Raw genomic sequence first — 27,792 nt, forward strand, 5'->3', positions numbered from 1 at the left:
TGCTTGCCCAAAGAGCAGCAAAGCTTCTCAGTTTCGGGCTTTGTTATCTTTTATCAAAGAGTGCATTCATTCAGCTTGCCTCTCTTTAAACATTTGGTCACTGTAAGTGGACTAAACTGAGAAGGATAAAACTACTGAAAAATCTTACTCAGATGATTCAGACAAGTAGAATTTCATTGCATACCACACAGAAACAAGTCCATGAGGACACCAAAGATTTTGCAGTGTTCAAGAAGGCTGATACTATTTTATGCAGAAAAAAAATCAGGTTACCTTTCTGCCATAGGTATCTCAGACACTATGATTCTTAATTCAACAGTTTTTTTAAAAAAACACAATAATTCATAGACAGTAGTTTCAAAATGTAGATTTCCTTCTTGGATTATACTTTTGATTATATTTTATTAATTTTGAGAAGCAAGACTGCAGTACTTAATTTTACCTTCTGGGTTTTATGGATTATTGTTATTCTCCAGTAATGCCTGGTCTCCAAAATTTTTAGGAAATATTTACATCCCGACTAGAACTATTTTCAATGTAACTAAAAATCTGTCTACTGATCTGAAGATCCACCATAATTTACAATGCTGCCTTGATACGAAAAGGAAGCTTAAATGAAACATCATCCTGACAGCAAATATTCCTTCAGCTTCTTACCAGTATCTAATCGCATCTTGTTAGACAGTGATACATCAACTGAAGCTGAACAATCCTACCCCCCACCATGCCCCAGGCAGTCTCAGCTTTCAGGTGCAGCACTGAACTATTATACAAGTAGGTTATTCCTAGATAAACCATACATTAAATCAATGCTGCCTGACAGCTCTGAGCCCCTTCCCCGATGAGTAGGATTTGCCCACAGCAGAGCCAGGCTCCCTTTCAGTGCAAGCATTTGGAGAGACCCCACAGCACAGACACCCCACTGCTGTGGGGTCCACAGGTCCTGCAAGAAAGGCTACTCCATCAGGACAAGGCACCAGGGGAAAGCCTTGAGCAACATTCCTGCTGTAGAGCACTGCTGAGGTGTTCTGCTGTGGTGGGCTGCACGAACTCTTCTCTCTCATTAGTGGGCACTTGTCTTTTGTTTGCACGTGAAGTGCTGAGTGTGAATTTAAATTCATTAGGATACATATTCAAATACAAGAGTGACTTTTTTATTCATACTTAAATCAGCCACAGGCAGGTGACATGTACCATACAATAAAATTGCAGTGTCACTACAAATGCTCACTGTAGTGAAACTAAACTGATTTAATTCATCTGGGGCAAATTTTTACGTAGCTAAGCACTGATTTCCTGGAACCCAGAAAGAATGAAAGCCCATTCCTAGCAAAATCAGTAGTAAACACTTTCTACATAGTCCAGCATGGTCTGATGTCACTTCTCCACCCTGTACTGCTCATTTGGGACAAGTTTGTACAGATGGTAAAGCTGCATTCTATGCTTAGATTCTCCAAGAAGACACGGTGAACCCTCAGCACCACCATACTCCTTCTCCACACTTGCCACCCTAGTAATGCCATTACACAATGCTGTGCCAAACCCACAGTACAGATAATGGGGTTACCAGATTTAAGATGCAATTCATAAATAGGTGACATAACACAGCCCACTGTGGTTCATGTCCACTCAATGAAAGATAGAAAGAATTCACACTCTACCAACAAGATAAATCAAGATCAAAAAGGGACAAAGCTTCGGAATTTACAATAAAAATAAAAATGTTTAAAAATATATATATAAATATATATATTTATAAATATATATAAAGGTTGAAAAGAGATTTTAAATTTAATCTAAACGTGGAATCTTAGTAGGAAAAGTACAATGGTACAAACTGCACTGCTTCTTCCAACAAAGTGATATTTCTCAGTTTCTGTAAAAAAAATAGTATATCAGTGTGGTATGAAGAAGTTCCATTAATGGATTTTAGAGCAGAGATGCAAGAGTTCAAACCCCTCACTAGTGCAAAGAGTGAGTCTCTCAACAACTGCCCATGAAATGAAATGGCAAGCAGATTCACTTCATGAACTTTGAGAAAGCACTTTTGACTTACTATCGCACTATTTGTATAATCTGCAAGGCAATAAAACTTGGTGACCTTTTTTTTTATTTCTTTCTGGACCTCTACAGACAGGGATGTTCTTTCTTTTGGCAGCTCCCACAGTGAAAGAGGGCAGTATTTGACTTCAGTTGAGTTTTCGAGGGTTTTTTTTTTCCTCCCAAAATAGGGACCTCATCAGTCATTCCTGAGGAAGTCTCTTAATAGAGGCAAGGAGTTCTGTACATGAGTCCGAAAGAGTTAACAGAGCTGTTTATGCAGACAGATGTGAAATAACATAAAGCCCCCTTTGTGTGTTACAGGAGCTTAACATCTGCTTTGCACAGCATAATCTGAAAACGAATGCAATATTCTACTCTCCCTTTTACATAAACAAAAATTAAAATAGACTCAAGGGTTTCAGAGTTAAAAATAAGTTGCTTTCATGAAGAAACACCATAGTTTTTTTTATATTACATACAAGCTGAACTCAGAGATTTCACTGCAGTCCAGTAAACACAGAAATGCCACTGCAGTGTCACTTGCAACTTTCTGATGATTGTTACCAAATTAATATACTTAAGGGCCAATTGAGGTGTATCATCTGTTTAAAAAGTGCTATCTGGTAGGAGAAACTCCACTGAGAATTAAATGTGTAGAACAGGAAGTTCACAGTACCAGATACACTTTTAAAATTATTATGCTTAAGGGAAAGATTCCATTTGGTTCCTGAAGAATCAGTAGAAGTTTAGTACTGAGACCATCATTAGAAATAGCCATCTGTAACAGCTGATTTTTTCAGTGCAAGCCCTCTCCTGCAGTGCAAAATATCCAGATGAGCTTATTCCAGCACAAAGGGGACCTTGCCTTGCAACTGCAGCACCAACTTATCAAAGGAATGTTCACGGCCCAGAGTTTATGCTGTTTTAAAGAAGCAAACAGCATACAAGATAGGAAGTCAGGGCATGTCACTTTCAAGCCCAAAGGCAGTGAATTTATGTTACATCAGATAATCCACAGTAATTGCTTACATGCATGATTCTGTCCCATAGTAACTGAGACTGCTCCTCTCTCAATGAGAGAGGGCTGAGCCATTACACACTGTGAAGTGAAAGCAGATGTTGGCAGGAGTACACACACATACACATGTGTTTATATGCATGTGCCCAGAGATTACAATTTCTCCACAGATTTTATCATCAGTGGAGTTCACAATGTTCCCTAAAACTGCTCACAACCTACTATTGATTATAAAACCTTGTTTTCAATTATACATAATTCTGCAAAACAAAAAGGCATTTGTTTGAAGGTTTGCCTGTTTGCTTTTAATCAGGAGTTCTGGTAGTGGATTTTTAGGGAGGGGGTGTAAACTGTCAAAATATCAGTCTATGGCATCATACTGAATTTGGCATGTTCTCAACTAGAAACATGGTGAGACCTCTGTATAAGATGCTCCTGTTGCCACCTTTACAGAGAGTAGACTGGGAGAGAACAGTATATGCTGCTGAGGAATTTGAGAGCATGACAAAAGTGACAAGACAGAGAATATGCCCAAGCCAGAGACTGGCAGGGACCAAGACCAGAGTCCTGAGCCAGGGAAAAAGAAGCAAGTACTATTACAAGGACAGAAGAACTGCAAGTACAGCAAATGGGTGGTGGTGGCAGGGATCAGAGCTAACCTGGAGCTGCAGAACGTGGAGAGAGGTTAAACATACTAAAATAAACATACTATGGCTAAACATACTGAAGACCAAAACACAAATATAGACTGGATAGTCCTGTATCAAGCAGGAACAATAGGAAGAGAGTAAATAAAGTCAGCCAGAGTAGGAGTTTGATCAATAAGGTTGGGGGGCAGGAACTGGGAACAAAAAGAAGAGAAAAAACCCTATGAACAAGGATGAAATAAATGCCTGACCAGAGACTGGCATTGTATGCTAGTAGAAAGGATTGGATAGTAACAGAGCAGGTTAAAACTTTGAAAACTGGGCAGATTCCTGGATGTTCACTTCTCACTACCAAAGAATCTCTCTTGTTCCCCTCCCCATTCCTTCTCCATAGCAAAAACATGCAATGTGTTTTAGCAATACTAAAGTAGCAACAAATACAAATTAAAAATATTTCATTTATTAGTTACTGTAGTAACTAAAGCAACAGACACCCTTACCATGAATCCCAAGCTTCCAACTCTAAAACAAAGAGCAGAATACCATTTTTGCCAAAACTGGTAGGAACTTGTACACAACAAACACAACATCAAAAATTAATATTGCATGAAGGATGGAATGTAGAACTTGTGCAACAACTTTCCCCTTTCCCCTTATGCATACATATTTAGGCAACATCCTTAATTACATGATCACACCATTTTCCACCTGGCATCCATGTGTTTTAATACACACAAAGGATTCATGCTAATGGTGAATTGGAGCTGTACATAAAACACTTGGACCACTACTTTCAGGACTCTCACCACTCCTTCCACTGAAACAGTAGGGTGACAGAAAGGCTGAGAAGATATGAAAGGAAAGCCTGGACTGCAAACGAAGCTCTTCTGCCTCGTGGTTAAGACTACTGCAATGTTGCCCCGGGATTCTGGCCTCCCCCAGCATCACAGAAGGATTCTGTAACAAGGAAGCTACCTTAGCAAAATCTTTCACAGATTGTTACTTATCTTGTGCTTTCTCTGCCTCCAGGGGTCAAACCTGACTATTTTATAAATGCTGCAATGTTTCAAACTGCCTCTGAGGCCAGCAAGCATACTTCTTTGAACTTGAACACGTAAAATGCAAATACTTCCAAGTCTTAGAGGCACATACCCAATATTCACTAATATTCTTGTTATTAATCTGTTATAATAAAGAATCACCTTATTTATCTCCCTCATCTCAGAAGTACTGTAAGTATAATTTTACTTGTATTAGGACAGTCACTTGCATAAACTGACAAGGAAATCAACAGTGTTTCCAGAGCAGGGTTTGAATACAGTGCAAATACGGCATAAACAAAGTGTTGAAGAAACTCTGTGTAGCAGTGAGACATTTGTTTTGAGGGGTGAGGTACAAAGGGATTTGGCTATATTCTTTTTCCAGGCTGGATACTTCTTCCCCAAACATGGCTATTTTAACTGTAAGTTACAACAGCCAGAATGCTGTAAAACCAAGTCAAATTGATAAAAAAATACATCACAATTCTTCTATTGAAACACTTTCACAATATGATTTCTGTTTTAATGATTGCATCTTCTTCAACTAAGATTTTCAGAATTAAAATTAATAACCAGAGCTCCTTGACAATCACTGAAAGATGAAGAAAATTCCTATGATTCCAGGATGCAAATCTTCCTCCTGCACACTCAGTGAGGCCCCAATGAAAAACAATTCATGGGGTTTGTGGTGATATGGATAGGGGTCAGGGAACAAGCCAACGAGGCTGGCTGTCAGAACCAATCTATAGCTTCATTTCCACGTAAATCTTTTCATGACAAGTCAAAAGTGCGGACACCATATTTCTTGGCCTATAAAAAGTCCAAGTCACTCTACCTATACCCCTCTTCCATGCAGGCTGCAAATGGCCAGACTGACCACTCGTACCTTCTGACAGATTCAAGCCAGGCTGCTGCTATCAACCCGGGCAGTTCAGTCTGATCAGCTACAGCAGGCCGAGCCCAGAGCCCAGGCACTGAGCTGCTCATGACGTGGGGAAGCAGCGGCTGTCGGGGCAGCACATCCCTTCTAACAAGCGCTGCCTCTCTTTTTGACAGAAGGACATTGGAGAGGGCACCAGTGGGATATGAGGGCTGACATTCCCGTGGGCTGTCACATCGACTATAATGACCTACATCTACTCTTCTCTGCCATTCTTCCCTCTGGCCTCCTGCAGTATCAATGCTGTTCTGTTCCTCTGTTCCACATGGTGCAATTAGGAAGAGAGATCACCCTGCTGTATACTAATGGCCCAACTCACTTATTTTCCAATCTTAGATTGGCAGGAGACAGGAACTTTTCTTTCTTTAAATTGTTAGGCATCAAGTACATTGACACATATAATGCTAAAAGCAAGGCAACTCTGCTGCCATAACTGACACGGTAAAATTTATGTATAACACCATCCACTCCAGGAAGCTGCAGGAATTAGAGGTTTGCCAGAAACAGCAAGGCAGAAGTATGGATCTAAATTAATTAAAATTAGTAAAATTCCTATTGAAGGGACAGTTTGCAGTGGGGTATTGTCCTAAGTGTAACATGTAAAACATGGGAGACATTCCTGCATAGAAAATCTCAGTTTCATTCTGCTCAAGGCCAGCAAGTTTCATGGAAAAATGCTCTATTCTCCCACCTTGCAAACTCGGCCTGTTCTGACTTTTTCAGATGTCTAAACCCTTGTCTTTGCCTTCATTTGAATAATAAAGCCATCCCATCAGTTAATGAAGTTTACTGAAGAAAAAAGGCCAATACAGAATAGTATTGAATTTGCCCTTGCTCGATCCAAGTTCTCTACCAAGGAAAAGAGTCCATCACATCTTCCTTCAGCTTGCTCACACACACTGACTACTTACTAGTAGTAATGAAGACAACTCATCCTATCACCAGTACAAACCTGGTAAAAGCCAAGGCATCTTCTCAAGCAGTAGCCAAAAGCCATAATCTGAGAACTGAGAATTCGGTGACAGGTTTTTCCTATGGTTATCTTCATTGTTTTGATTTGCAACAAATTTATTTTTCAAAAACTTAGCTAGCCAGCAGGGCAAACATCTGCCCAAAAGAGGAGTAGTTTCCCAATAGATTTAAAGTTTATCTCATCAATACCTTAATATGCTAATAAAATTCATGAATAGTTTAAGGTGAGTGTTTAAGGCCAGGTGTTTAGTCTACTTCCTTTCCAAACAGAACAAGGGAAGTGCACACATCACATAAAAAAAAAAGAATTAAACTTTTAAAATAAACAAAACAACACAAAAATCTCTAAGAAATTGAAAAATACAGACCATAGCTGTCATCAGTTTTCCATATTACTCTTAAAGCTGACAGCTTCCGACGTGGCCCATACACAGATACTCTAATTGTAGTGATAGGAAACATGTATCATAACTGCTAGTAAATTCTTAGGGTTTGATTTGTTGTTCATTTGTTTTTGAATAACCTTAACTACTTCCCGTGGCCTCTGATGAGTTTGATCTTGCTGGGACATCCCACACTCCTCCCAGTGGGTGTAGCTTTCTAAACAATTGGCATTCAACAATAGATAACATTGAACCATTGGCAGAGCAGCTCCAGAGAATGACATACAGTTATGTAAAGCTTGGAACAAAGGCATTCACAGGGATCCCAGGAACTGGATTTTCATATGACTGATCATCACAGAATGCGTTACAATAAATGCTGCAAGCTCTGAGTTCTACTTAGTTACTTTGGTTCCTTGCAGTAATTCTACTCTTAAATACACTAAACTACATCCTGAACTGAAAAAGAAAGGGGAACACCAAGTTGTCTTTTCAGATATTTTTATGCATCTCTTACCTGCACACTCCAAGGTGACTGAAATGGAGCTTTCTGAGTGTATCATGTCAAAGTGACACAACTCCCAGTCGGGGTATTTTTCATAAATTTGATATTTTTCCTTACAGAATTTAGTGTCCTTCACTTGAAAGAACAGCCAAGAAAGTACAACTTCACCAAAATACTTCTTTCATCTACCAGCTGAACTTTTTTCACCTTGACTAAATGCACATTCTACATCTGTTTAACACTGCACTAAGGAAGCTTTAAAAAAAAACCCTAAAAGTGAATGAAGGACTAGTAGCCTCATTGACAAACACACTCTTGTGGTTTTATTTTAAAACTGTTTCTAACCCTAAAAAAGAATTAATTTTAGACAAAATTAATATTCTTCTGGATGCTTCTGATTGAAATGACTTGATGAAGCCTTCTCAAGAACAGTTTTGAAGGACCTCCATGTTGCAGGCCCCCAGTGAGTTTAAACCAGCTCATTAGCACCAGACAACAGGACAGACAGGACAGCAAAGCCCTCAGCACAGGCTGCAATGGGTGGTAAAGAGCCAGTGTGAATACTGGGACAATCTGCTCACACATCTTAGTGCTCCTATGGCAATATTTCCAGCTGAGCTTGACTTATCCAGCTACTTCAGCCAACTAAATTCATACAAGTTGTCACCAAAGCAACTAGAAAAAATAAGTCTATGTCCATTAAAAACTCTGCCACTGATATATTATTCTGGAGGAAATTTCAAAATTTGAAAAGTTTAGGCAAACTATTTTGATCTTAACTGACTTTAAAAATGAAAGAAACATAAACCAGGATTGTAAACAACACTTAATGCAAAATTAGTAATGAAAGGTCACCCTTCCTACAGAAGATTTGTGAAATACACAAGGAAACAAAAACAACAAGGAGATTTTTGAAGTGTGTTTGTAATAATCCCCTCAGTTTGGGTTCTTTGTATGATTAACCTGTTCCAAATGTTAGATTGTTGTGCTTAATTATCAAGGGATTTAAATACTTTACTGAACCACAATTCAGAACTAAAAAAACCTCTGCAGCTGCTTTATGAGAAATCCTAATCTGAACTCATTTAAGGGATGATCTTCCCTCATGATAATAATTTCTCTAGTTTCCATAAAACTACAAATGTTTTGAGGAAAGTTTTAATTCTCTAAGCTGCATTTCAATTTGTTTCTCAAAATGTCTTAGATCACACCTTATATAATAGTAATTCTCTGCATGGAATGGAGGAAGGGAGAAAAGCCCAACAAACATTTACAGTAGCTTTGTTAGGAAGTTCCCTTAATTTTATAAACGGTACCTTGGATGTAAGGTCTCGGTGGAAAATGCCTTTATAGTGAAGATAACTGATTCCCATGGCAATGTCATATGCCAGTTTCACCCTCACTGTCCAGGGCAGATGCTGGTTGCCATCTAGTAGCTGTTCCAGGTTACCACAATTGATGTACTGAAAAGACAAAGCAACATTTGTAATTTATTATTTAACTTAGTATTTTGTCAGGAAAGTAAAATTCACCATTACAACAAATTACCTCAGCTCAGTTACACATTAAAATCTTTTTTCATATGAGCTTGGCAGGCGCAAAGTTTGCAGATCAAGAGAAGCTGAAAACGTCTCCCTTCACCACCTCTACCAATGCCCTTATGTAAAAGATGCAACAGCTACCACTGTATTAACTCTATGATTTAAAGAGACCTGTCAGAAACACCTGAAATATCATATCACCCTCTCATTTCAGCTTGAGGAAAATTAGGGGGAAAAAAACTATGCAGATCTGACTTTCATATAGAATTAATCAACAAAGGCAGAGCTAAGCATCCAAGTGTAGGTCATGGAGCCTGATCAAGTTCCCAGTTTCCTTAAACTGAAACGGCATCAAAGAAAAATATTACAATGTGCTGCTGTAAGTTCTATTTCTTCACTGCTGTATCTACAAGTTCTAATCAGCAATATGATTCCCACTGTGTTCAGTGCTACATCAACTCCATCAAATGGCAGCCCTCAGGAAAAGGAAAGCACATTAAATAAAAGATAAATGCTACAAGGGACAGTGAAACAAAGCAGCACCTAAGTGATACTAAGTAATACAGCCCAGGTTAAGACATGGAAACTCCAGAGTTTAAATAACCATTACAGCAGCACACCTTGTGCTCTGTGTATATACCAGCATATGTAGTATTTAAACAGCTCCTTCTTACACCCCCAGCCCCAGTCACCCACCAGTGACCAGGCAAAAAGAATAGCTCACTCCAGAAGGAAAACCTTGACTTCTGTCAAGGAAATCCAAGTGAAGCAGACAGGACAATTTGCTCCCAAGCCTGGCCCATGTGTGTACCCCCGCACCAGACTGCCCCAACTTCACTTCTCTGTGCCATGCAGGTCTCCAACTCTCTCTCAAATTACTTTTCTGTGTCATTCACTCTGACAAAACATGTGGCACCATTCTCATGTTAAAAAAAAAAAAAAAAAAAAAAAAATTGCAGCTCTTGTTATTTCAGCAACATGGAACATGCTTGTATTTTTTTGCTCTTCTTTGTGTCTTGGAGCCTGGGACATGAGGCAAACATGAGCCATACACCCTGCAGCGTGGACGGATGTAGCTGATATCCCAAGGCTGTAGCACAACAAGGAAAGAACACACACAAGCTGGATTCTACTGGTAAGTCTGGGAGTCACAGGTCACCTAAACAGTCTGCAAGAAACAGCATCTTGCTTACAGCTCAGATCCACCCATTGCTGATCTCACCGCTGAATTTTGAAAACCCTTTCAGCAGATACACAGATTCCACAGGTAACTATTTTAGGAAGCAAAACTGTCAGGGCAGAGGAGGCACAAAGTGATTTTACCTGGCACAGAGCCCATTGGGAGGGGGCTCCAAAAGCAGCCAGGGGCTCCTGTGTGCATCACTCAGGAATGGGGCTCATCCCAGCCCATGCACAGAGCGCATTTCACCGGCAGTTAAGGGCACGACCCCCGCTTCTCTCCAAAACAACCTGTCCCTTGTGCTAGGAGTTTGTGTGCCAGGAGAGCAGAGCAGCTCTCCAACAGGTCATTCTGAGGCTATGCAATCTCCATCCTTGGAGGTTTTCGAGACCAACTAGAGCTGCAGCCAACCTGGTTCAATGTTGGAAACAATGCTGCTTTGAGCTTTTCCAGCTTTGATCTTTCTCATTTCTTTTATCTGAACCCCTAAGGGAGCTAGATGATCTTATAGAGCACACAAGGAAAAAAAAAAACCAAAAAAAACACCCAACCAAAACCCATGCTCAATAAAACTATTTTTTTTCAGCATAAAGTGCTATCATGCTTAAGAAAAAAATAGCGACTAAAAATTCTACAGTAACATCTTATTTATTCCCAGCCTCCTCAAAACAGCGTGAACAGCACTTCTCATCCAGTCATGTTAAAATCAGAACAATACTGACCAACCTGGAACAGAAAGCACCAAAGCACTTGGCTGAATAACTTAATTATAAAATGAAACTTAGCAATTATCCCAAACCATTTCACCTTTCTGACAGGCCAGTAACAGACTGTCCATAAAGCACCACCATATTTGAATTCATCAGAAAGACAATGCAAGGGGGGAGGGAATCACTGACCTAGCTTCTATTTTCTGTTCTCTGAACTGTGCCATTCCATGACACAAATTGCTCCAGAAATGCTAATAAACAAGCAACCCCTAAGAGTATTGACACACACAGTGAGATGGAACAATAGCTGGCTACTATATTGAGCATGCTCTTGCTTTTCTTTTCAATACAGCAGCCTACTGATTTGATCCATTGTTGCCATATTAGTTAAGTGCATCCAATACATCCATTCCTGCAGCACTCTCCCACTCAAACTGGCTTGCAGAGTCATTCACTCATCTTAACTGCAAAGACTAGATCCTAGCATGGGCTGGGTGACAGCTGTCACTCACATTGGACACAGCGCACACAAGCTACAAAAGTGACAGTCAAACCTGTTTCCAGCACATCTACAAAACCTACAGGCCTCCTTTCCAAAACTGCCACCCAGCCCTCATTTATCAGAGATGTGAGTTCTGCCTTTGGCTCTAATTTCTATGCCTATGCAGCATGTAAGGCTAATCAAGTAACTCAATTGGACTAAGATTTTCCTAGACATCTTTAAGGCTTTAGTTGATCTCAGATTTTAGTTGGCTAGCAGGTAATATTTGCATGCAGAGACCTGAATTGTTCCTAAGGCAAGCACTGCACAGTGCTCATGCAAGTAATCCAATTCTTCCAGTCATTCAGGCTGATAATGCAAACAGTCAGCCTGATGGCCTATTTTTTTTCAGAGGACTTCAACAATGCCTTTTCAGGACAGACACAAAACTATGTACATTACTTCCTAATTGCCAGTGCAACTGAAAGAGAAAAATACTTGTTGTAAATCTCCTACTGGCACAAATCAGCTCTGTGTGGTAAGAATATCCTGAAGGATAGAAAATGCACCTCTCCCAAAGAGAACACTGGATTTTATTTTGTCCCTGACGCAGTATTGGTACAGTAAGCATACACCACCCACATTATCTCAAAGCATTATACTACTACAACAACAACACAAGTCCACAAGCAATTGGAACAGATCTGACTGGGCTATGACAATGAAAGCAAGGGGCACTACAATTCTTAGAGACATCACAGCAAAATGGAGCAGTATTCAGACCTTTTCAAACCCTGTATCATCAGGTTGCAGTGAAACAGCTACCCATTATTCCTCATGCTACTTTTCTGCCATGTAACTGGACACCAACAGCCAGTTTATCTGGTTGCCAGTCTGAAAGCAACAGCGATAGGTTGTTTATTTTTGCATTTACTACAATTTAACACAGTAAATTGAACACTGGTTTAAAAGATCTTGGCATCTTAGCCCACAGAAATATTCTTTCTTTAAAAAATCTGAGGTCAGAGCTCATACCTTTGCTGTGAAAACAAATGTTCAGCTAAACTGCATTTCTGGTACCTCTCCCAAATGTTATAAGCAAAGAGGGCAGTAGCCTCTTTGAAGGACAAGTTACTAAGAAGCTCAGACAAGCACAGATGATTTCGGATCAAAGAACCTTGAAGAGGCTTCTGATGGTATCGTTTACTGCTACAAAATCCAGTAGCAGCAGTGCATAACTTAACCCCATACAACAGTCATGCTACTTTAACCTAAAATCAGTATAATAAGACTGTTGCCTTGTAACACAGTTGCAGTCACGTTATCAGACTCAAGCATATGAAATGAAGAATGGATAGAAATTCAGCATATAACAGTACTTAAGCACAGCATTACATGCTTCATTTCAATAGACTAATAACAAACTTCAGCTGTCAGATTATACCCAACTTCAGCTGTCAGATTTTAGCTTCAAAATTCAAAATAGAAGTTTAAACACTAATATGAGAACTAGAAGCTTTTAAAGAAAAGGCACATCAGTTTCACACAAGTCTAGTAGTTATTTCTCAAAAACAAAGACTCCAAATATTGCCAAGTCTGAGCAGGAAGACTGATGGGAATTGCAAAGAGTTTTCAATGCTTTTTTGAAAACCAATGCTGTTTCAGTGTGTAGGTCTGATATAAATAAGCCAACAGATACTGCACAGGAAAGCCAGAAAAAAAAAGAGTTGGTCTGCTATTTAGTTGACTTTAAATGTCACTGCCTGTCATTTAAAAAGCAACAAATAACCACAAGACACCCCTCTACTGTTGGCCAAATGTTGCCAAAGATGAGGCATTAAGTGGTTAAGAAAAGTAGGTGTGGAGAGTGCATTTAAAGTGACAAACCAAATGAGGCAAGTAAAGAGTAAGAGCTCCAAGGACCCAAAACACCACAAGACAAACATTGAGATAGCAACAAATGAATACACTGCGAAAACACATTGAAGAAACAGGTAGAGATGCAGGAAGAAAGAGAAACTATAATTGTGGCAGTAGCACCTTCTGCATGGAAAAGCAAGACAGATACCAGAGCAAAACCCAGAATAAGTAGTTGTACTCTGAAGGGACACCTGGAAAGCAAAATCAAATATTGCAGACACTATTGATAAATGCATTAAAGAGTGCCAAAACAGACAGAGCTTGCACATTTGTATAATTTCTGATGCTGGAAGTAATAAGGTAACTCTCATGCTAATAAAAGGAAGTTGAGAGCTTTTCACTAAGCTTTCTGCAGAACTTTAAAACCAATTTTAAACCACCTGTCTCAAGGAAGACACAACCTCATCTTCAGTTCTCATATGTTTAACAGTCATCTGTCACACTGCAGTCACTAAGTGACTTCTCTGAAGGCTTCTGGCTTCTGTGCAAGCCAATGTATCCCTCTGTCACAAGTGGTGTAATTAGCTACAGTGGAAGGACTGGAAGCTTTCATCTTTCCCCACACTGTTTTCATTAGTCTCAGCTGAGCAGAACTGGAAAAGAAAGACAGTATCACTGTGTTCAAAACGACAATATGAGATACTACAAGTTGATACACTGAGATTGATTATGAGATTAAACTGACTTTTTTTAAAAACAATTTGAAGTTGGTTCATAGACATCCAGTTGTTAAAAATTCCACAGTTTAAAAATCTACAAAACCACCTGACCCAACAACCTCTGAGCAGTAACCTTCCATTTCCATTGATTGTATCAAACAAAATAAATTAACCATTGAAACAGAACAAGTTGGATATTGAATTTGGGCTGTGTCTGAGTATACTTTTGGTCAGCAGGTCAACTAATGCTGCCAGGGAGAAACATACAAGTACTGAAGGAGAACATGGGTGAAGCAAACACATTCCAGAATAAAGCTCAAACTTGTTCATGAGGGATCAGAAGGGTACAAGTGGCTTGGAAAAACAGCTTGATTGAAAGAACAGAAGCAAAGCCAAAAGTCTTCATCTGAAGACCCCTTTACTTTCCTGTTCCTAAAAACTGAGAGAACAGAATCTGTAACCTAAAATCAATTTCTCTTCTGCTATTCTACCAATACAAGTAATTCTGTTTTTTAATAAAAAATTATGTATTTTCTTTAAAGGTGTTAACCATTACAGGATTAAAATAAATTTTTTAAGTGCCAGCTATTCAGAGAGGAAAGTGTCAGCTTTGTCAACTGCCATAGCCTGGTCACTCATCCGAACTCAGAACCAAAAACCAAGAAGTGCAACAGATGTACTTCTGTTTCTTCTTCTGTGTCAGTTGTGGCATTGATTAATTCATTGGCTTCTCCTTGTGAAAAGGCATGTACAGGCATGGCTTCTTTTATAAGGGCAAACAAGAATTAACATGCACTAACGCAGGAAGGAGCTATAATGAAAACCATTTGTTGCATTCCAAACATTCAAGTGTTGGCATGGAAGAGAATTCAGCAAGATTTGTCTTCCTTTAATTCTCTAATTCCAACAGCTCTTATGGTCAGTATGCTGAATGTAGCCCTTTTCTGTAATTTCATTCAATCAAAACGTAATGTTCACTTGGCTGCCTGCTGCTACAAACAGATTCTTGTTGGTAAGGCTTCAGCTGCGGCACATAGCAACAATGCACTGCTGCAACCCATATGGATGAAGGAAGTTTTATGGATGCTCACTCATACTCAGGTCTGAAACACTGCAGGAAATAAGGTTATTTTGTTGGAACCGGAAAACACTCCCAGTATATCTATACAAACTGACCTTGATAACCACTTTTCCTGTAATTATATTAGCAGAAAAAAACAGAAAGCTAAGACGGCCTAACAAAAAACCCTGCATTTATAATCTGAAGTCACAACCATTTGGATTCTAAGTGGAGCCCAGTCTCAGTGCAGATAAGAATCTGGGATACGGCATAAATTAGCACACAGGCATAGAAGAGAAAGTACCTTGTTGCTGACACAGGCGAGGGAAACAGCATCTTCACAATAACACTTCTGTTGAGAGCAGAAGGCTCTATCCACACTGACAGCATTTCAAACATACTAGACTCAGTTCTGCCAAAAAGCTGTGATCCCTGACAAGGAGCCTCTCATTTAAATAAGGTCTTTCTCACCTTCTCCACAAATACCAGCAGCAGCAGCCCACAGATTATATGCTTGCAAGATGGCAGAAAAATTAACCCCTTTGCTTCACTTTTTGAAGTCTGTGAAACAGCTACAAGGATCTACTGAGAGCAAAACTTTGAGCACATGAACACCTCTCATAGTACAGACTTTGTTTAAATTCTGCACAAGGAATACTCTCTTTGAGATGTTTTAGAGTACTTTTCCAAGCCTCAACACTCCCACTCAACACGTACACTTACATTTGTGGGTGCTCAAACACTTTATTGGCAATTATAGAAGGCACCAAGATCCTCTATTAACAGTGATGCAAAAGCAAACATTAAAGGAGTTTTCTTCTACAACTCAGTTTCTGAATGTTTTGGATAGCTGATAAGTAAAGCAAAATGAGGAAGTGAAACTACAAAACACTTGTTAATTCAAGAGTATGTTTCCTGGGATCCAGGCTGAAAAGTGGGGAAAGAAGAGAAAGCACTACACACAAACTGAATTTACTGAAAATATGTAAGAAAAAAATTTCAAGGCAAGAAGTGGCCAGCATCACAGTACCTATCTGGACTGCCTCTCTTCTCATACAGAAGTAACAGGAAAATCTAGTGCTCAAGACAGTATTCAGTTCTCCTTCCTTTTCTCCCCCCCATACCATGACAGCTGAGAAGTCTATATCTTCTCACTCTTGTTAACCTGGCCACCAATAAAAGAATTCAGAGGTTGAAATTCAAAAACGTTTTTCTTTTTCACTTGAGGCAATGGCAAATGGTCTAGTTGGCTTACAGTGAGCATCAAAACACAGCTATTAAAAACCCCTCCCGAAAAAAACCCCACACACAGAGCACCCACCCGCATGTGCGTGCCTCACACATGGGGGGAGACAAGGAATGAGACAATGGAACTTGCTGTTTGTAGTTGAACATTTATCTGCCTCTTATCTTTCTTCTATCCTCGAGACATTCTAAAAAGGAGGAAGAGGTTAACAGCTCTAACAGCAAGATATTTAGTAAGCCTTCCTCAGAACACAACATATTTAGATGCACCTAGCTCAAAATAATGAATAAAAGTTGCTTGTGCACTATTACAGGCCCTGAAGCAATAAAGCAAGTCTCACTCCTGTGAGAGAGAGGAGAGAAAATAATTAAAGCCAAGGTATAGCCTGCAGAACCAAGATTTAATTTTCAAAAATAGACGGGACGAAGGGAGAAAAGGAGGTTTAACTATGAGCTCAGAAGTTCTCACTGAGATAACTGGCTGCTCATCACTTCTCATCTAGCACCTGCATGCATAATATAGACTGTAGACCTCAAGTTAGAGTTTTAAAGTCTTGGCTTCTGCCTTTATATGAGGACTTCTTTAGCGTCTCTGATTATAGTTCTTTTTACATATGAACTTGCTTTTTGTGAGAACCCACCCTTCTCACTTAACCACACAGTGCAGATGCATCTAAGCAGCTTCCCACTGCCTCCTGCACAATGCAGGGCTCACCAGTTATCTGCTTTTGGTAAAAGCACAGACTTTATCTGGAGAGTTGTCTCTGTGTTTAATTTACTTGGTCACCATCAGCCCACAGCAGGTTTTTCCTTTAACTGACCTGCCAGCTTCCCTCATCAGAGAGCCCCTGTAATGCCAGCTTGTGTCCTCCAGAAGCCAACATTTTTGTCTGCTTTTTGCTTACTGTAACTGAGCTTTCTACTGCAACTTTTTGAGAATCAATTCCACCTTTCTGTCTTTAGAGTAAGTGTCATGACCAGGTAGAGCAGCATGAATTTCCTTCCAGAATGAAGGCCCCTGCATTCTGCATGGCAGGTACAACCTACCCAAACAGATTTTAAAAAATGCTCTGTTAAATGTTCTTCTGGAAACCCAGGTCTTTGATCACTGTAATCAGACAAGATGGTTAGCTTTCAATTCATTAAAAAAAAGTAAGCATCAGATGTACGGGGAAAAAATTTGAAATATCACCTAACTTAAATAAGGTCCTTTACATGCTTTCCAAAAACCTGACATTTGATACTTAAGCACTCAAAACTGAAAAGCTACAAATCAGAGAGACTTAGCTGAAACTCCTGTGGAGACCTGTATCATTTTTGCTGGAGAACGAATCAAAGGGTCAAACACACCACATACACCACAACATGAAGCTGCAAGAGTATGAACTGGAGATGGAATTTCAGTCAGAACACTAAATTTCCTGCCTCCTGTCATTGAAAGCTGGGCCCCCTTGTGTGATTTTAAATGGATTTTTTTTGGTATGTGCAGCACATCAAGCTGTGTTTGGAACTAAAGTTTTTTTTTTAAAAAAAAATTTCACAAAAATATCAGGTTCCCAAGGAAAATCACATAAAAGAATATGTACTTTGTCTAAATGCCTGTGAAATGAGTTCGCTGTGTTAGACACATTGCTTTTTTTTGTTACAAAATAACACATGAGGCCTTAAAGTTACAATATAAGGTTTAAACAGTGTGACATTTTCTAAAAGCCACAACCACCCCTCCCCCTTTTCTGCAAGCTTTTTAAACTCTTATACTCTATGTATTTTGAAGTTCAGTCTAATTTACTTATTGCATGTACCATGTTTAGATTTGATTTTGTATCCACTGGTGCATACAGATGTCAGGTTAACACCTATTGTTAATCAGCCTGACTCAGATCTCACACACAAGGTACACACAGGCACTAGAGTCTGCAACTCTTCAGCTGCTGGAACAAGCTCAGTGTGTCTGCAGAACCATTTCAATGAAAATGAGACACCTCTAGCTGATTAAACAGATGAGGGTGCTCACATGCTTTTGACACTCACTCAGCTTTCTCAGAGTTGATAACCTGTATTGAACCATCACTGAAAACAGAATTTTAATTTTTGCTGCTTTCTCATGCACCCTTTCAAAAAATATAGTTAGGGCAGACTAAGCGAGTACAGCTGGTTTGGTCTAGCACTCTCCAGTTAATCAGGGCATGGCTGCTTCTAGAGGCACCAGTGCTTCTTGACAGGATCAAGGGCACAGGAATGGGTCTCTTCAGTTTTGCAAACTGCTATGTGTCTTTCATATGGGGATATCTCAGGTTGAAGAGAGACATGCTGTATTCCTCTGAAGAGAATAAAACCAGAGGGAAAAGGACACTGCTTTGAAGATGAAACAATACAATGCCTTGCATAGCACAGAGAAAGGAAAGTTGGCTGTCAAGCCACAAACTACATTTACTGAGAGTGCATTCAGCCACTTTTTATATATTAAACTGAGAACCTAAGTGATCTGTTCCAGCAAAACTGAAACTGACAGTCCATATGCTGTGAAGAGTACAAAAATAAGACCAAATATGGCTCAAGTGTTGACAAGTATTTTAAAAATTCTATTATGAATAATCAAGAGATGAAGGGAAGTGTCGGCACCAATCCGAGATTATAAAGAGAATGGTAACTGCATTTCAAAATGATCAAAGATGTAGCAGAAATCATTTTGCAAGTGACACAGAAACAAGTACGCCCAAAGTCTACACATAGTAACAAACAAATAACTTGTCAGATACATACACACATCCATGTACTTAATACTCACATTTATAGCTATCTCCTTGTTTGTCACAATAATTTAAGCAAAAGCTAGAAATTATACTTTGATATAAGAAATCCAAAGCATATCCCTAAGCTTTTCACTTTAAAGAATCAGGATTTTTATCATTTCAAAAAGATATTACTAGAGACTTTGCTAGCATCTGCTGCTGGATGGTTTGTCGTCTTATAAACACATTCATCTTGGAACATAAACAGAAGCTTCCTAATTTTTCAGCTGTAAGAAAAGTCCCCTATTGCCCATGCCTTTCTCCTTCCTGCAGGTAGCTGCTGCATGCAACAACAAAGGTGATTAAAAGAGGTGGTAACTTTGAATTCCTAACTGAGTCCTGGTGTTTGTGTGCAATGAAACAGAAAGCACAGGCAATAGGCTTGTCTTTCTGTACAAGTTTAGTTGGTTGGGTTTTTTAACCCCAAAAGATTAAGTCAACATTCAGATGTGCCAGTAAGCAGGCACACAGTAAAAGCGTTTTGCATCTTGAGGTTTACCTTATCTCTGTTCACCATAGTTTTTATTCTTTTATTAAAGGATGATAGAATTAATAAGATATTTTAAAGTACCTACTAACTTGCAACACTTTTTCTATGGTGAGATAAGTGATTTTTCTCAAGAGCAGAAGCATAAAGGGCCATCAAGATGATCAGAAGGCTGAAGCACCTCTCCTATGAGGAAAGGCTGAGAGAATTGGGATTGTTCACGCTGGAGAAGAGAAGGCTTCAGTGTGACCTAATTGCAGCCTTCCAGTACCTGAAGGGATCCTACAAGGAGAAAGACCTTTTAAAAGGCCAAGAAGGAATGTTTTTAAACAGAGTAGGTTTAGATTTTAGGAAGAAATTCTTTGCTGTGAGGGTGGTGAGACACTGGCACAGGTTGCTCAGAGAAGCTGTGGATGCCCCATCCCTGAAAGTGTTTAAGACCAGGCTGGATGGGCCTTTGACCAACCTGGCTTATGGGTAGCTGTGTCCACGGCAGAGGATTTTGAACAAGATGTTCTTTAAAAGGTGCCTTTAAACACAAACCATTCTGTGGTTTTATGACCAGGTCCTTGGCAACCAGCCCCAGCCAGCCCTAGGTGGCCTTGCTTGAGCAGGAAGATTGGACCCAGTAACCTCCAGAGGCCCCTTCCAGCCTCAGCCATTCTGTGATTCTGTGAAAAACGCACTATACAGATAGCAAACATCTCTAAGAGACATCTCATGATCCATTCATTCCAATTTAGTGTTGGAAAAAATAGTACCAATGAAACTGAATGATTTCTCACCTTTTACATTACTGACTAGCCTTGTCTTCCTAACACCTGAGCTATATCCCCACTGTTTTAAACCTGACTTCTGCTGCCATGACCTTGCTCTTCTTGGGTCCTTGTGTGAATCCTCACACAGTCATTTACAGGGAGTGCATCTACTGCAAGCAAGTACATCGAAGGTCTGACTCTTAATGACTTCTGGAAGGAAAAGCTAAACAACCCAAACAACCAAATTAGCAGAGGAAATAACATGGATATAAGCTGGCTGGACTTCCAGTCTTATGACAAAAGCAGCAAAAAAGGCAAGCAAATAATAGCAAGGGATACTTGCAGTTTTATACCACATAACCATTCTTGTCATCAGAGCACATATTCCTGGAATCAAACATATCATGTCTAAAACTCAAGTCCATTCCAGGAAAGATACAAAGTAACCATAGCTTAAGAGCAGAGAACTCAATAGCTCTGACATACTTGTAATAGGACTAAATTTACTCTTCTGGTGCTTGGGTGTTATACCTGTGGAAGCCCAGATTGCCTCTGCGTGTTATTTTCCAGCACTAGTACAGCACCTCTGAAAGAACTCTTCATTCATAAAGTGAAGTTGTAGCTCCAATTAACACTACAAAAAGTACCTGAACCACAGACAAAAATAACAGAGTCTGCAAGTAGAGGTTTATTACAGGATTAATCCACAGGTCATGTTATTCACTGGCTGAGAGATCACAAGGATAAATTCAATCTGCAGAATTTTATGCATACTTAAGAGTTCTTATAAGTCTAAACCACAGTCCTTCTGCTGCATCCTACAGCCAGGAGGCATTTAAAAATTCTGGCTGTCAGTTGTTGGAAGTCACCTGAAAGACCATTTGTCATCATCGCATGATAATTTTTTTTTAAGTTACTCCAAAGTAAATGCCCTCTTTACACTACTGAGTATCAAGACTCATTTCCCTAAAGCAAAGACATTTAGAATTAACAAGTATATTCTGTATCTTCTGAGCTGTTTCTGAGAAACATCCAAGAGAAAGCTTGCACCATTGCTCGTGTTGTTCCCTTCAGAAAGTCAAAGCAGTGACCAGTGCCACAAAACCACAAACCAAATAACTTTACATACTGCCCAAGATTGTAATATATTCAAGGAAGAAGCTTTATGTATGCAAATGAGACCAAACTGGAGCAGAGTTAGGTCCCAAATCTGAGGAGAGATAAAGGACTTTAGAGCTCTCCCACCCCTCTGCTTTTTTACCCCTCCTTCTGAGTTTTCTTTTTTCAATACTTCAGTCAGAAGGACTATATAAAGTGTCTAAGAAAGATTTTAATGAGCAAAGGGAATTGATGCACAAGCATTAGGTAAGTTATTAAGATATTAAGGAATACAAACTGATCTGGGAGCCTCTATTTAGTATTGCTTTGCTGAACAAATTAGGCACTACCTATCTTACATGAATTCAAGAACTTCCCTAATAAATCTCTGAATTGTTGGGGGTTTTTGCTAGAAATTGGATAGCAGTATCCAGCAAATAAGTAATATTTCCTAACAGGATGAAAATGAGAGTTCTTTGAGTTCTTTAATTTCTTTGGATTTTCTACTTGGTGCCACCTTAAGCACAACTGTAATTTTCTCTTCAGTTGTCTGCAAGCTCAGGCTTATCAAATTCACACCACAGCTATTTTTTTTTTTATTTTTTTTTTCCCAGAGAAACAACCACCAGAGCCAACTTATCCAGGAACTAAATGTCAGCTGGTAAACAGGTAATACCTAAAGCAGGAACAATTCTTTTGCTGCATGAATTATTTGCAGAATGACTGCTCATAGGAACTACAGTTCCAAAGACACCAAGTTCTCCAGAGTTGACAGGCTACTGCCAGCACCAAAGCTGAGTTAAATATTTGCAGTGCTACATGAGTAAAACTAAAGTTATTCAAACAATATGAATCACACTGGTGGAACTAAAGTAGGGATTAGAGAGTCTTACAGGAGATGAGGAAAGAAGGGAGCAGGGAAGGAATGGTATTTCGGACCTTTTTAAAACTCTCACTAGTGTGCAATTGCCATCTGGAAGGCAATGCATGACTACAATTTTAGCTGTAGCATAAAGCTTCAGAAGAGGAGACCGAAGTGATGTCTGTCTGGTTTTCTCCATTCTAGGGTCAAAGGCTCTCCACAGAAAGATAACCAAGAACTGAGGGGAGGAAAAAAGAAAGACGAATTAAATACTTTTAATAACTTATTCTGCTTGTGAAAGATGTATATCAGAAGAACCTTCTCATTTCAAGAACTTACTTTCTATTCCTTGTGAAAGGGCAACTCGGCAGAACTGAAATAATTCTGAGATTTTTAATATTTTAATATTTTTTCTTTCTACTAAGTACTATCCCCAAAAGTAAAAAAGAAATAATGCTTATAAAAGGAAGGTCTCCAAAAACTGAAACTCCACTAATTGCACTTACTGTTTATTAAATTATTGCTGTTGGGAAGGAAAGCAGAGAAGGGAAGTTTTCAGTTATCACCAAAGAACTTACTGAAAAAACCCTCTCTTTTCAAAGGACATTGGCATTTTCATTACAATAAGCTTTAGCCCTTGTCCCACTGCCATATGTAAGAGCACCTGAAAACTATGGCTGCCCAACTACCCTCAGTGCTTCTGATTCCACTCCAAGTAGCCGGTGTGGTATCAGGTGTTCCATGGGTCTGACTGCAGCTCATCAGCAAGGACCAAATCTGAAAGACTTCAGAAGAGCATGTCAGGCAACTCTCAGCTCACACAGCTGCTGGCTGAAATGATACTGCCCTACTCTTCCATCAGCTACCATGTGCTCCTATCACACTGCAACAGCCCTACCCTCTGCCTGAGAAAGCTCCAATGCAAGTCAGATCCCACACAGATTATGGCAACAGTGCATTTGCACACATTTTACTATCATCAGTATTAATTAATAGCCATAAAACTTCTGTTACAACAATTAACTATTGTCCCCAAAGCACTGCAATTTCAACATATCCCAATCAACACATAACTTCCCATTCCTCACCTTCTATACACAAAATTGCCAAGGCTTTCATTTCTTTCAAGAAGGAATTATCAAGCTGCATGACACATTCTGTGCATATATAAATACACATCTAATTATAACAAGATTTTAGCCTGACCTGCCTCTTAGACCTGTTTAACTGAGTTCAACAAACAATTCAAGATCTGCAAGAAGGTATTAAGTGGCTTTTATTGCTAGACTTCATGCCGCTATGTTATCTGCTTCAGTATGATAGCACAGGCCTATAAAACCTACAACACACAAATAAATGTGCCTCCCATCTAAAATGGATGTTCACTCATGCAGCCATTCCATGGTAGATGTGTATGGGATAAAATCATACACAATTGCTATTGAGCCACAGCTGTTCCCCACTGGCTCCATGTCCCCTGAGCACACACTGTTTGCTTGTCTGGCAGCAGCGCTGATCTGGCCTCTGAATGTTCAGCAGCATCCCATGCCGACACCAGAGACTCTACTAATATGCAAGTTTCTCCGAGACGATACTGCAGTGTGCCAGGAAATGGAAGTGAAGAGAGTTGTCAGATTAGGAAAGTGGATGGAAAACACAGAGAGGCCTGAGGGAAAGGCCAGAATTAGTTTGGAGAGGCATGTGAGTACAGCAGGAAGCACTGCAGATTCCTGTAGCTAAAGAAACAAACGGCAGCTTCAGATTAAGAGCTGATTGCTGAGAAAGGAATACCCAGTTTCTGGTTCTAGAGAAAACAAGCATGGCAAATCTGTGCTCATGAGCTCAACATTAGTGAGGCAATCTAATGCCTTCCAGCTCATCTGGGTGATACACCTATTAAAGCATTTACTTTGCTTTCCTTAAATGTTTCTTAACTTAGTGCTTGCAGGGATAGAGGTCCTTTGCAGCCTAAGCTGTTCTGTCAATCTAAGGATATTGAATTACTTCAGAAGAGGCATATGCCATAGTTTCTGGCTTGAGAACTTAAAGAAAAAAAATTGGATTATCAAAACTGATAAGACTGTGGATTCAGAACAAGGCCAAAGTCCTAGTGCAGTCTATAATTAAACAATTCCATCCTTATTTTGAAAAAAACAAACCAAAACAAACAGAAACTGCCTCTTGCTCAAGAATTTTCAAAACAAAAGCCACTTGAGAGAGGAAAATTAAATCAACACAAAATGCTGCCAAAAGGGAAAATCCCAAGGCATACATAGGATCAACACCTTCCTCAAGCAAAAAACCTGCTCTGCATGATCCACTCTTGTGTTTAAGCCTCCTGTGTCTGTAAACATGGAAGAAAAGAAATCTGAAATACTTCAAAGCCTGCCTTCCAATAACAAAGTGTTGCATATTCCTAATGTAGCCCCTTAAGAGGCTTACAAAATCCTCAAGGCTCTTCTAACACTGTTTGAGGTTGCCTTGCCTGTTAATAGCACAAGTTGTCTAAATCCAGCCACTAAACATTTGGTACAAGTTCTCAACTTCTTCTGTTATGGAAATATATACATATATAAAATAAACATGATTTCCCATCATGCTGCCCTCAGACATAAGCTCTAAGTGATGCTGTATCCCGCTTACATAGGCATATCATCAGCTGTACTCTCAAAACACAAGAGGGGATAATTAAATTCATTACAAAACAGGTCCAGCACAGGCAAGTGCGAGTCTGCAGTGACTCAGACACCTATTGACCAATAGGCCTCTGAATCAACAGTTTCATCTCCAAAGAAGTGAAGCCCTGGCAGAAGTTCTGAGCACCTGTAGCGCCAGGCTGATCTCAACTATGCTGAGCACTGGAGGCAGGGAGACCACCTTTGTGGACCACAAGCTGAAAAAAGCCACGAGACAGTGGCTAATTTGTTTATCCTCCTGGGCTATATTTGAATTGGTGATTCACCCTGTCTTACTAATAACTCCTTCAGCTCATTATTTCAGCCCCCTTCTTCAGCCTCCAGAAGTCTTCAGAATTCAATTACTACTCTACACACACTTGAAGATGAAAAATGCTACTACTTTTGCTAGAAAAGACAATTCCACCACTTGAAACATATACTATTTTTAACTTTTAAAAGCTCTCTAAAATCAAAGAATAGCTATGTTACTGGGCAAAATTTTGTGTGGATTCCCTACAACATCAATTTCTGTCATTAATTTTCCTATTGAAGGCACTAAATGCTCACCTTTGTCCACAGAAGAAAAGCAGTAATCTCTAATCATACTTTTATAATATACCACTAAAGTTATTCTCTTTCTCAAAATGTTGCAGCAAACTTCTTCAGTCAAAAACTCTACCTTTTTGGTCTCAAGATGCTTCAGGAATCTCTTCTGTTATTCTGAATTACAACTATAAAAGTTATTCTTTGAAGTCTTTCTTAGATTTATTTGCTTGCCAAGAACTCAAAAATAGCTGAACAAAACAGCAGCTACAAAGTTAGCTCACTATGAGGAAGCATCTGTGCTGTTTTCATTTTCTTGGCTTTTTGGGTGGGGAGAGTTATTTAAATGGCAAGCAACTGCTGTGAAGGAAGGGAAAAAAAAGCAAACAAAGCCACATTGAGCAAAATCTTCCAAGTTTTAGTACGATAAAGCATTATGAAGCTCCACCTCTTCTACAATAAAGTTTAGTGAGTAGAATAGCCCAAAACCTCCCTGTTTTAATTGACCAGAGATCCAAAATAAATCAACAATAATGTTAGCAAAGCCTGCCTGAATAACTTGATCAGACATCTTAGAAATGTTTCCTCTACTGAGCACAGTGAGGGGGGAAAAAAAACCAAAAAAACCCAGTAAGAATAAATCAAATAAACTGTCCCTCTACTGGCAAAGTGCTCACACACATGCTGTATCTTGACATTTCTGGATGTGTCTTTACCTTTGCTCCACTAGAAATACAGACAGTGAACCAGAGTGCATCACTCCAAAAGCAGCTAGAATGAGAACTGCAAAATTGTCACCCCAGAAGGTGAAGAAATTCAATGCCCACGTATGTGCATCTTTGCCTCAGACTGGCATCTGTAAGTTACAGAAAGTGATGGTGACACATATCCTGCTAATTGGCATACAGCTCCCCAGTTTCCTCATTTTACAGCAGTTCTTGGCAAGCACACCATACCAAGAACCTGCTTAAATTGCTAATTAATAACAGACTTGTCTTTGGGAGGGTGGAAAAGGGTTAATCATTTAATTGAGCAGTTTCTACAAAACAGAAGTAAATAAGAAACATTAACTTCACAAACCATGAGTTTCCTTTCAGTCCGTACTCAAACGAATATAACAGGCAAAGCATTTTATTGATTTTGACTCAAAACAGGCAATACTATTCCTAACAAGAGAATACTCTCTTCTTGTTTTTCCTGAGCAGTTTACAGAGGGATTAAATAAACAACCCAATAAAGCTGGGCGGGAACTTGTACAAATGGAAACTACAGCTTCATATTTGATGCCTAGATCTTGGCCAGGGTACATGGGCAATGGAGTAATTTCTTTTTATGGGACCCAGATTAAGCTGCAATATGAAAGTGGTAGGGACTAAATACAATAACATGACACAGCTGAAACATTATTGATTCACTTGCAAAATGTACAACTGGAGTATAACTAAGACTTAAATACAATGCAATGTCACGGAAATAAGTAAGTACTTAGGGTTAGCTCAATGTCAATGCACGTTTCTTGTTTAGAACATTATCAGTGAAGTTTTATGTTTTTACTGTGATTTCTTTTTTCACCCCAATAAGTGCTTCTGAGGAGAAAAGACATAGAAGGGCTGTGAGTAGAGTTCTGAGGACTGATTCTGCAGTCTTCCCTTAACACAACAAAGAGTGAGTGATTAACTCACCAGTCACCATTAAAGAAACTTCATTCAAGGTGAATACCAATTGCAGAATCTGTCCTGAGAACTGAATATTTCATATTCAGTATGTATATTATGAAATAGTCTTACCTCAGTAAGAGCGTGCAGCTGTCCTTTATGCACACAGACACCCATAAACCTACAAGAAACAAGAAAAGAAAAGTGGTTTGGGCTTTTTTTCCCCCCCTCTTTTTTGTTCTTTAAAGAAACTAGCATAGAACACACCAAAAAAGGAGGAAAAATAAAAAATTCAGCCTCACAGACACTGCATACTTCATCATTGATTATTTAAACATCTCAGCACAAAATCATGTATCTACACTACAATACAATTTGAATTAACAGTTCCAAGAGAGCACAGGAGACAGCTCAACCTCAAAATGGAAAGTTACTAATTTGACTATAAGCAAAGGCCAGAGAACAATGATTTATGCAGAAAGGAACAGTCCCAGAGTCCTATTTTAAGGAAGTTTAAGCCAAGTAATCCACTGTTGGTCTGCATAAACAGAAAATTACTTCCCTTTGCATTTTGC

General features: G+C 39.3%; 1 protein-coding gene across 19 annotated transcripts in view; it reads right to left on the reverse strand.

Moving 5' to 3' along the window:
* TESK2 (testis associated actin remodelling kinase 2) overlaps positions 1-27,792 on the reverse strand; it is a 121,276-nt gene that overhangs the window by 16,524 nt on the left and 76,960 nt on the right. For all 19 annotated transcript variants that reach the window (XM_023932505.2, XM_086902188.1, XM_086902190.1 and 16 more), the window contains 2 exons: positions 27,350-27,398; positions 8,865-9,011 (listed from right to left, as the gene is read on the reverse strand). In XM_023932505.2, the coding sequence (XP_023788273.1) occupies positions 8,865-9,011; positions 27,350-27,398 (196 nt within the window). The remainder of the gene's footprint in view (positions 1-8,864; positions 9,012-27,349; positions 27,399-27,792) is intronic.

Source organism: Cyanistes caeruleus, chromosome 9 (genome assembly GCF_971803275.1).
Source record: "Cyanistes caeruleus chromosome 9, bCyaCae1.hap1.1, whole genome shotgun sequence".
Taxonomy (NCBI): Eukaryota; Metazoa; Chordata; class Aves; order Passeriformes; family Paridae; genus Cyanistes; species Cyanistes caeruleus.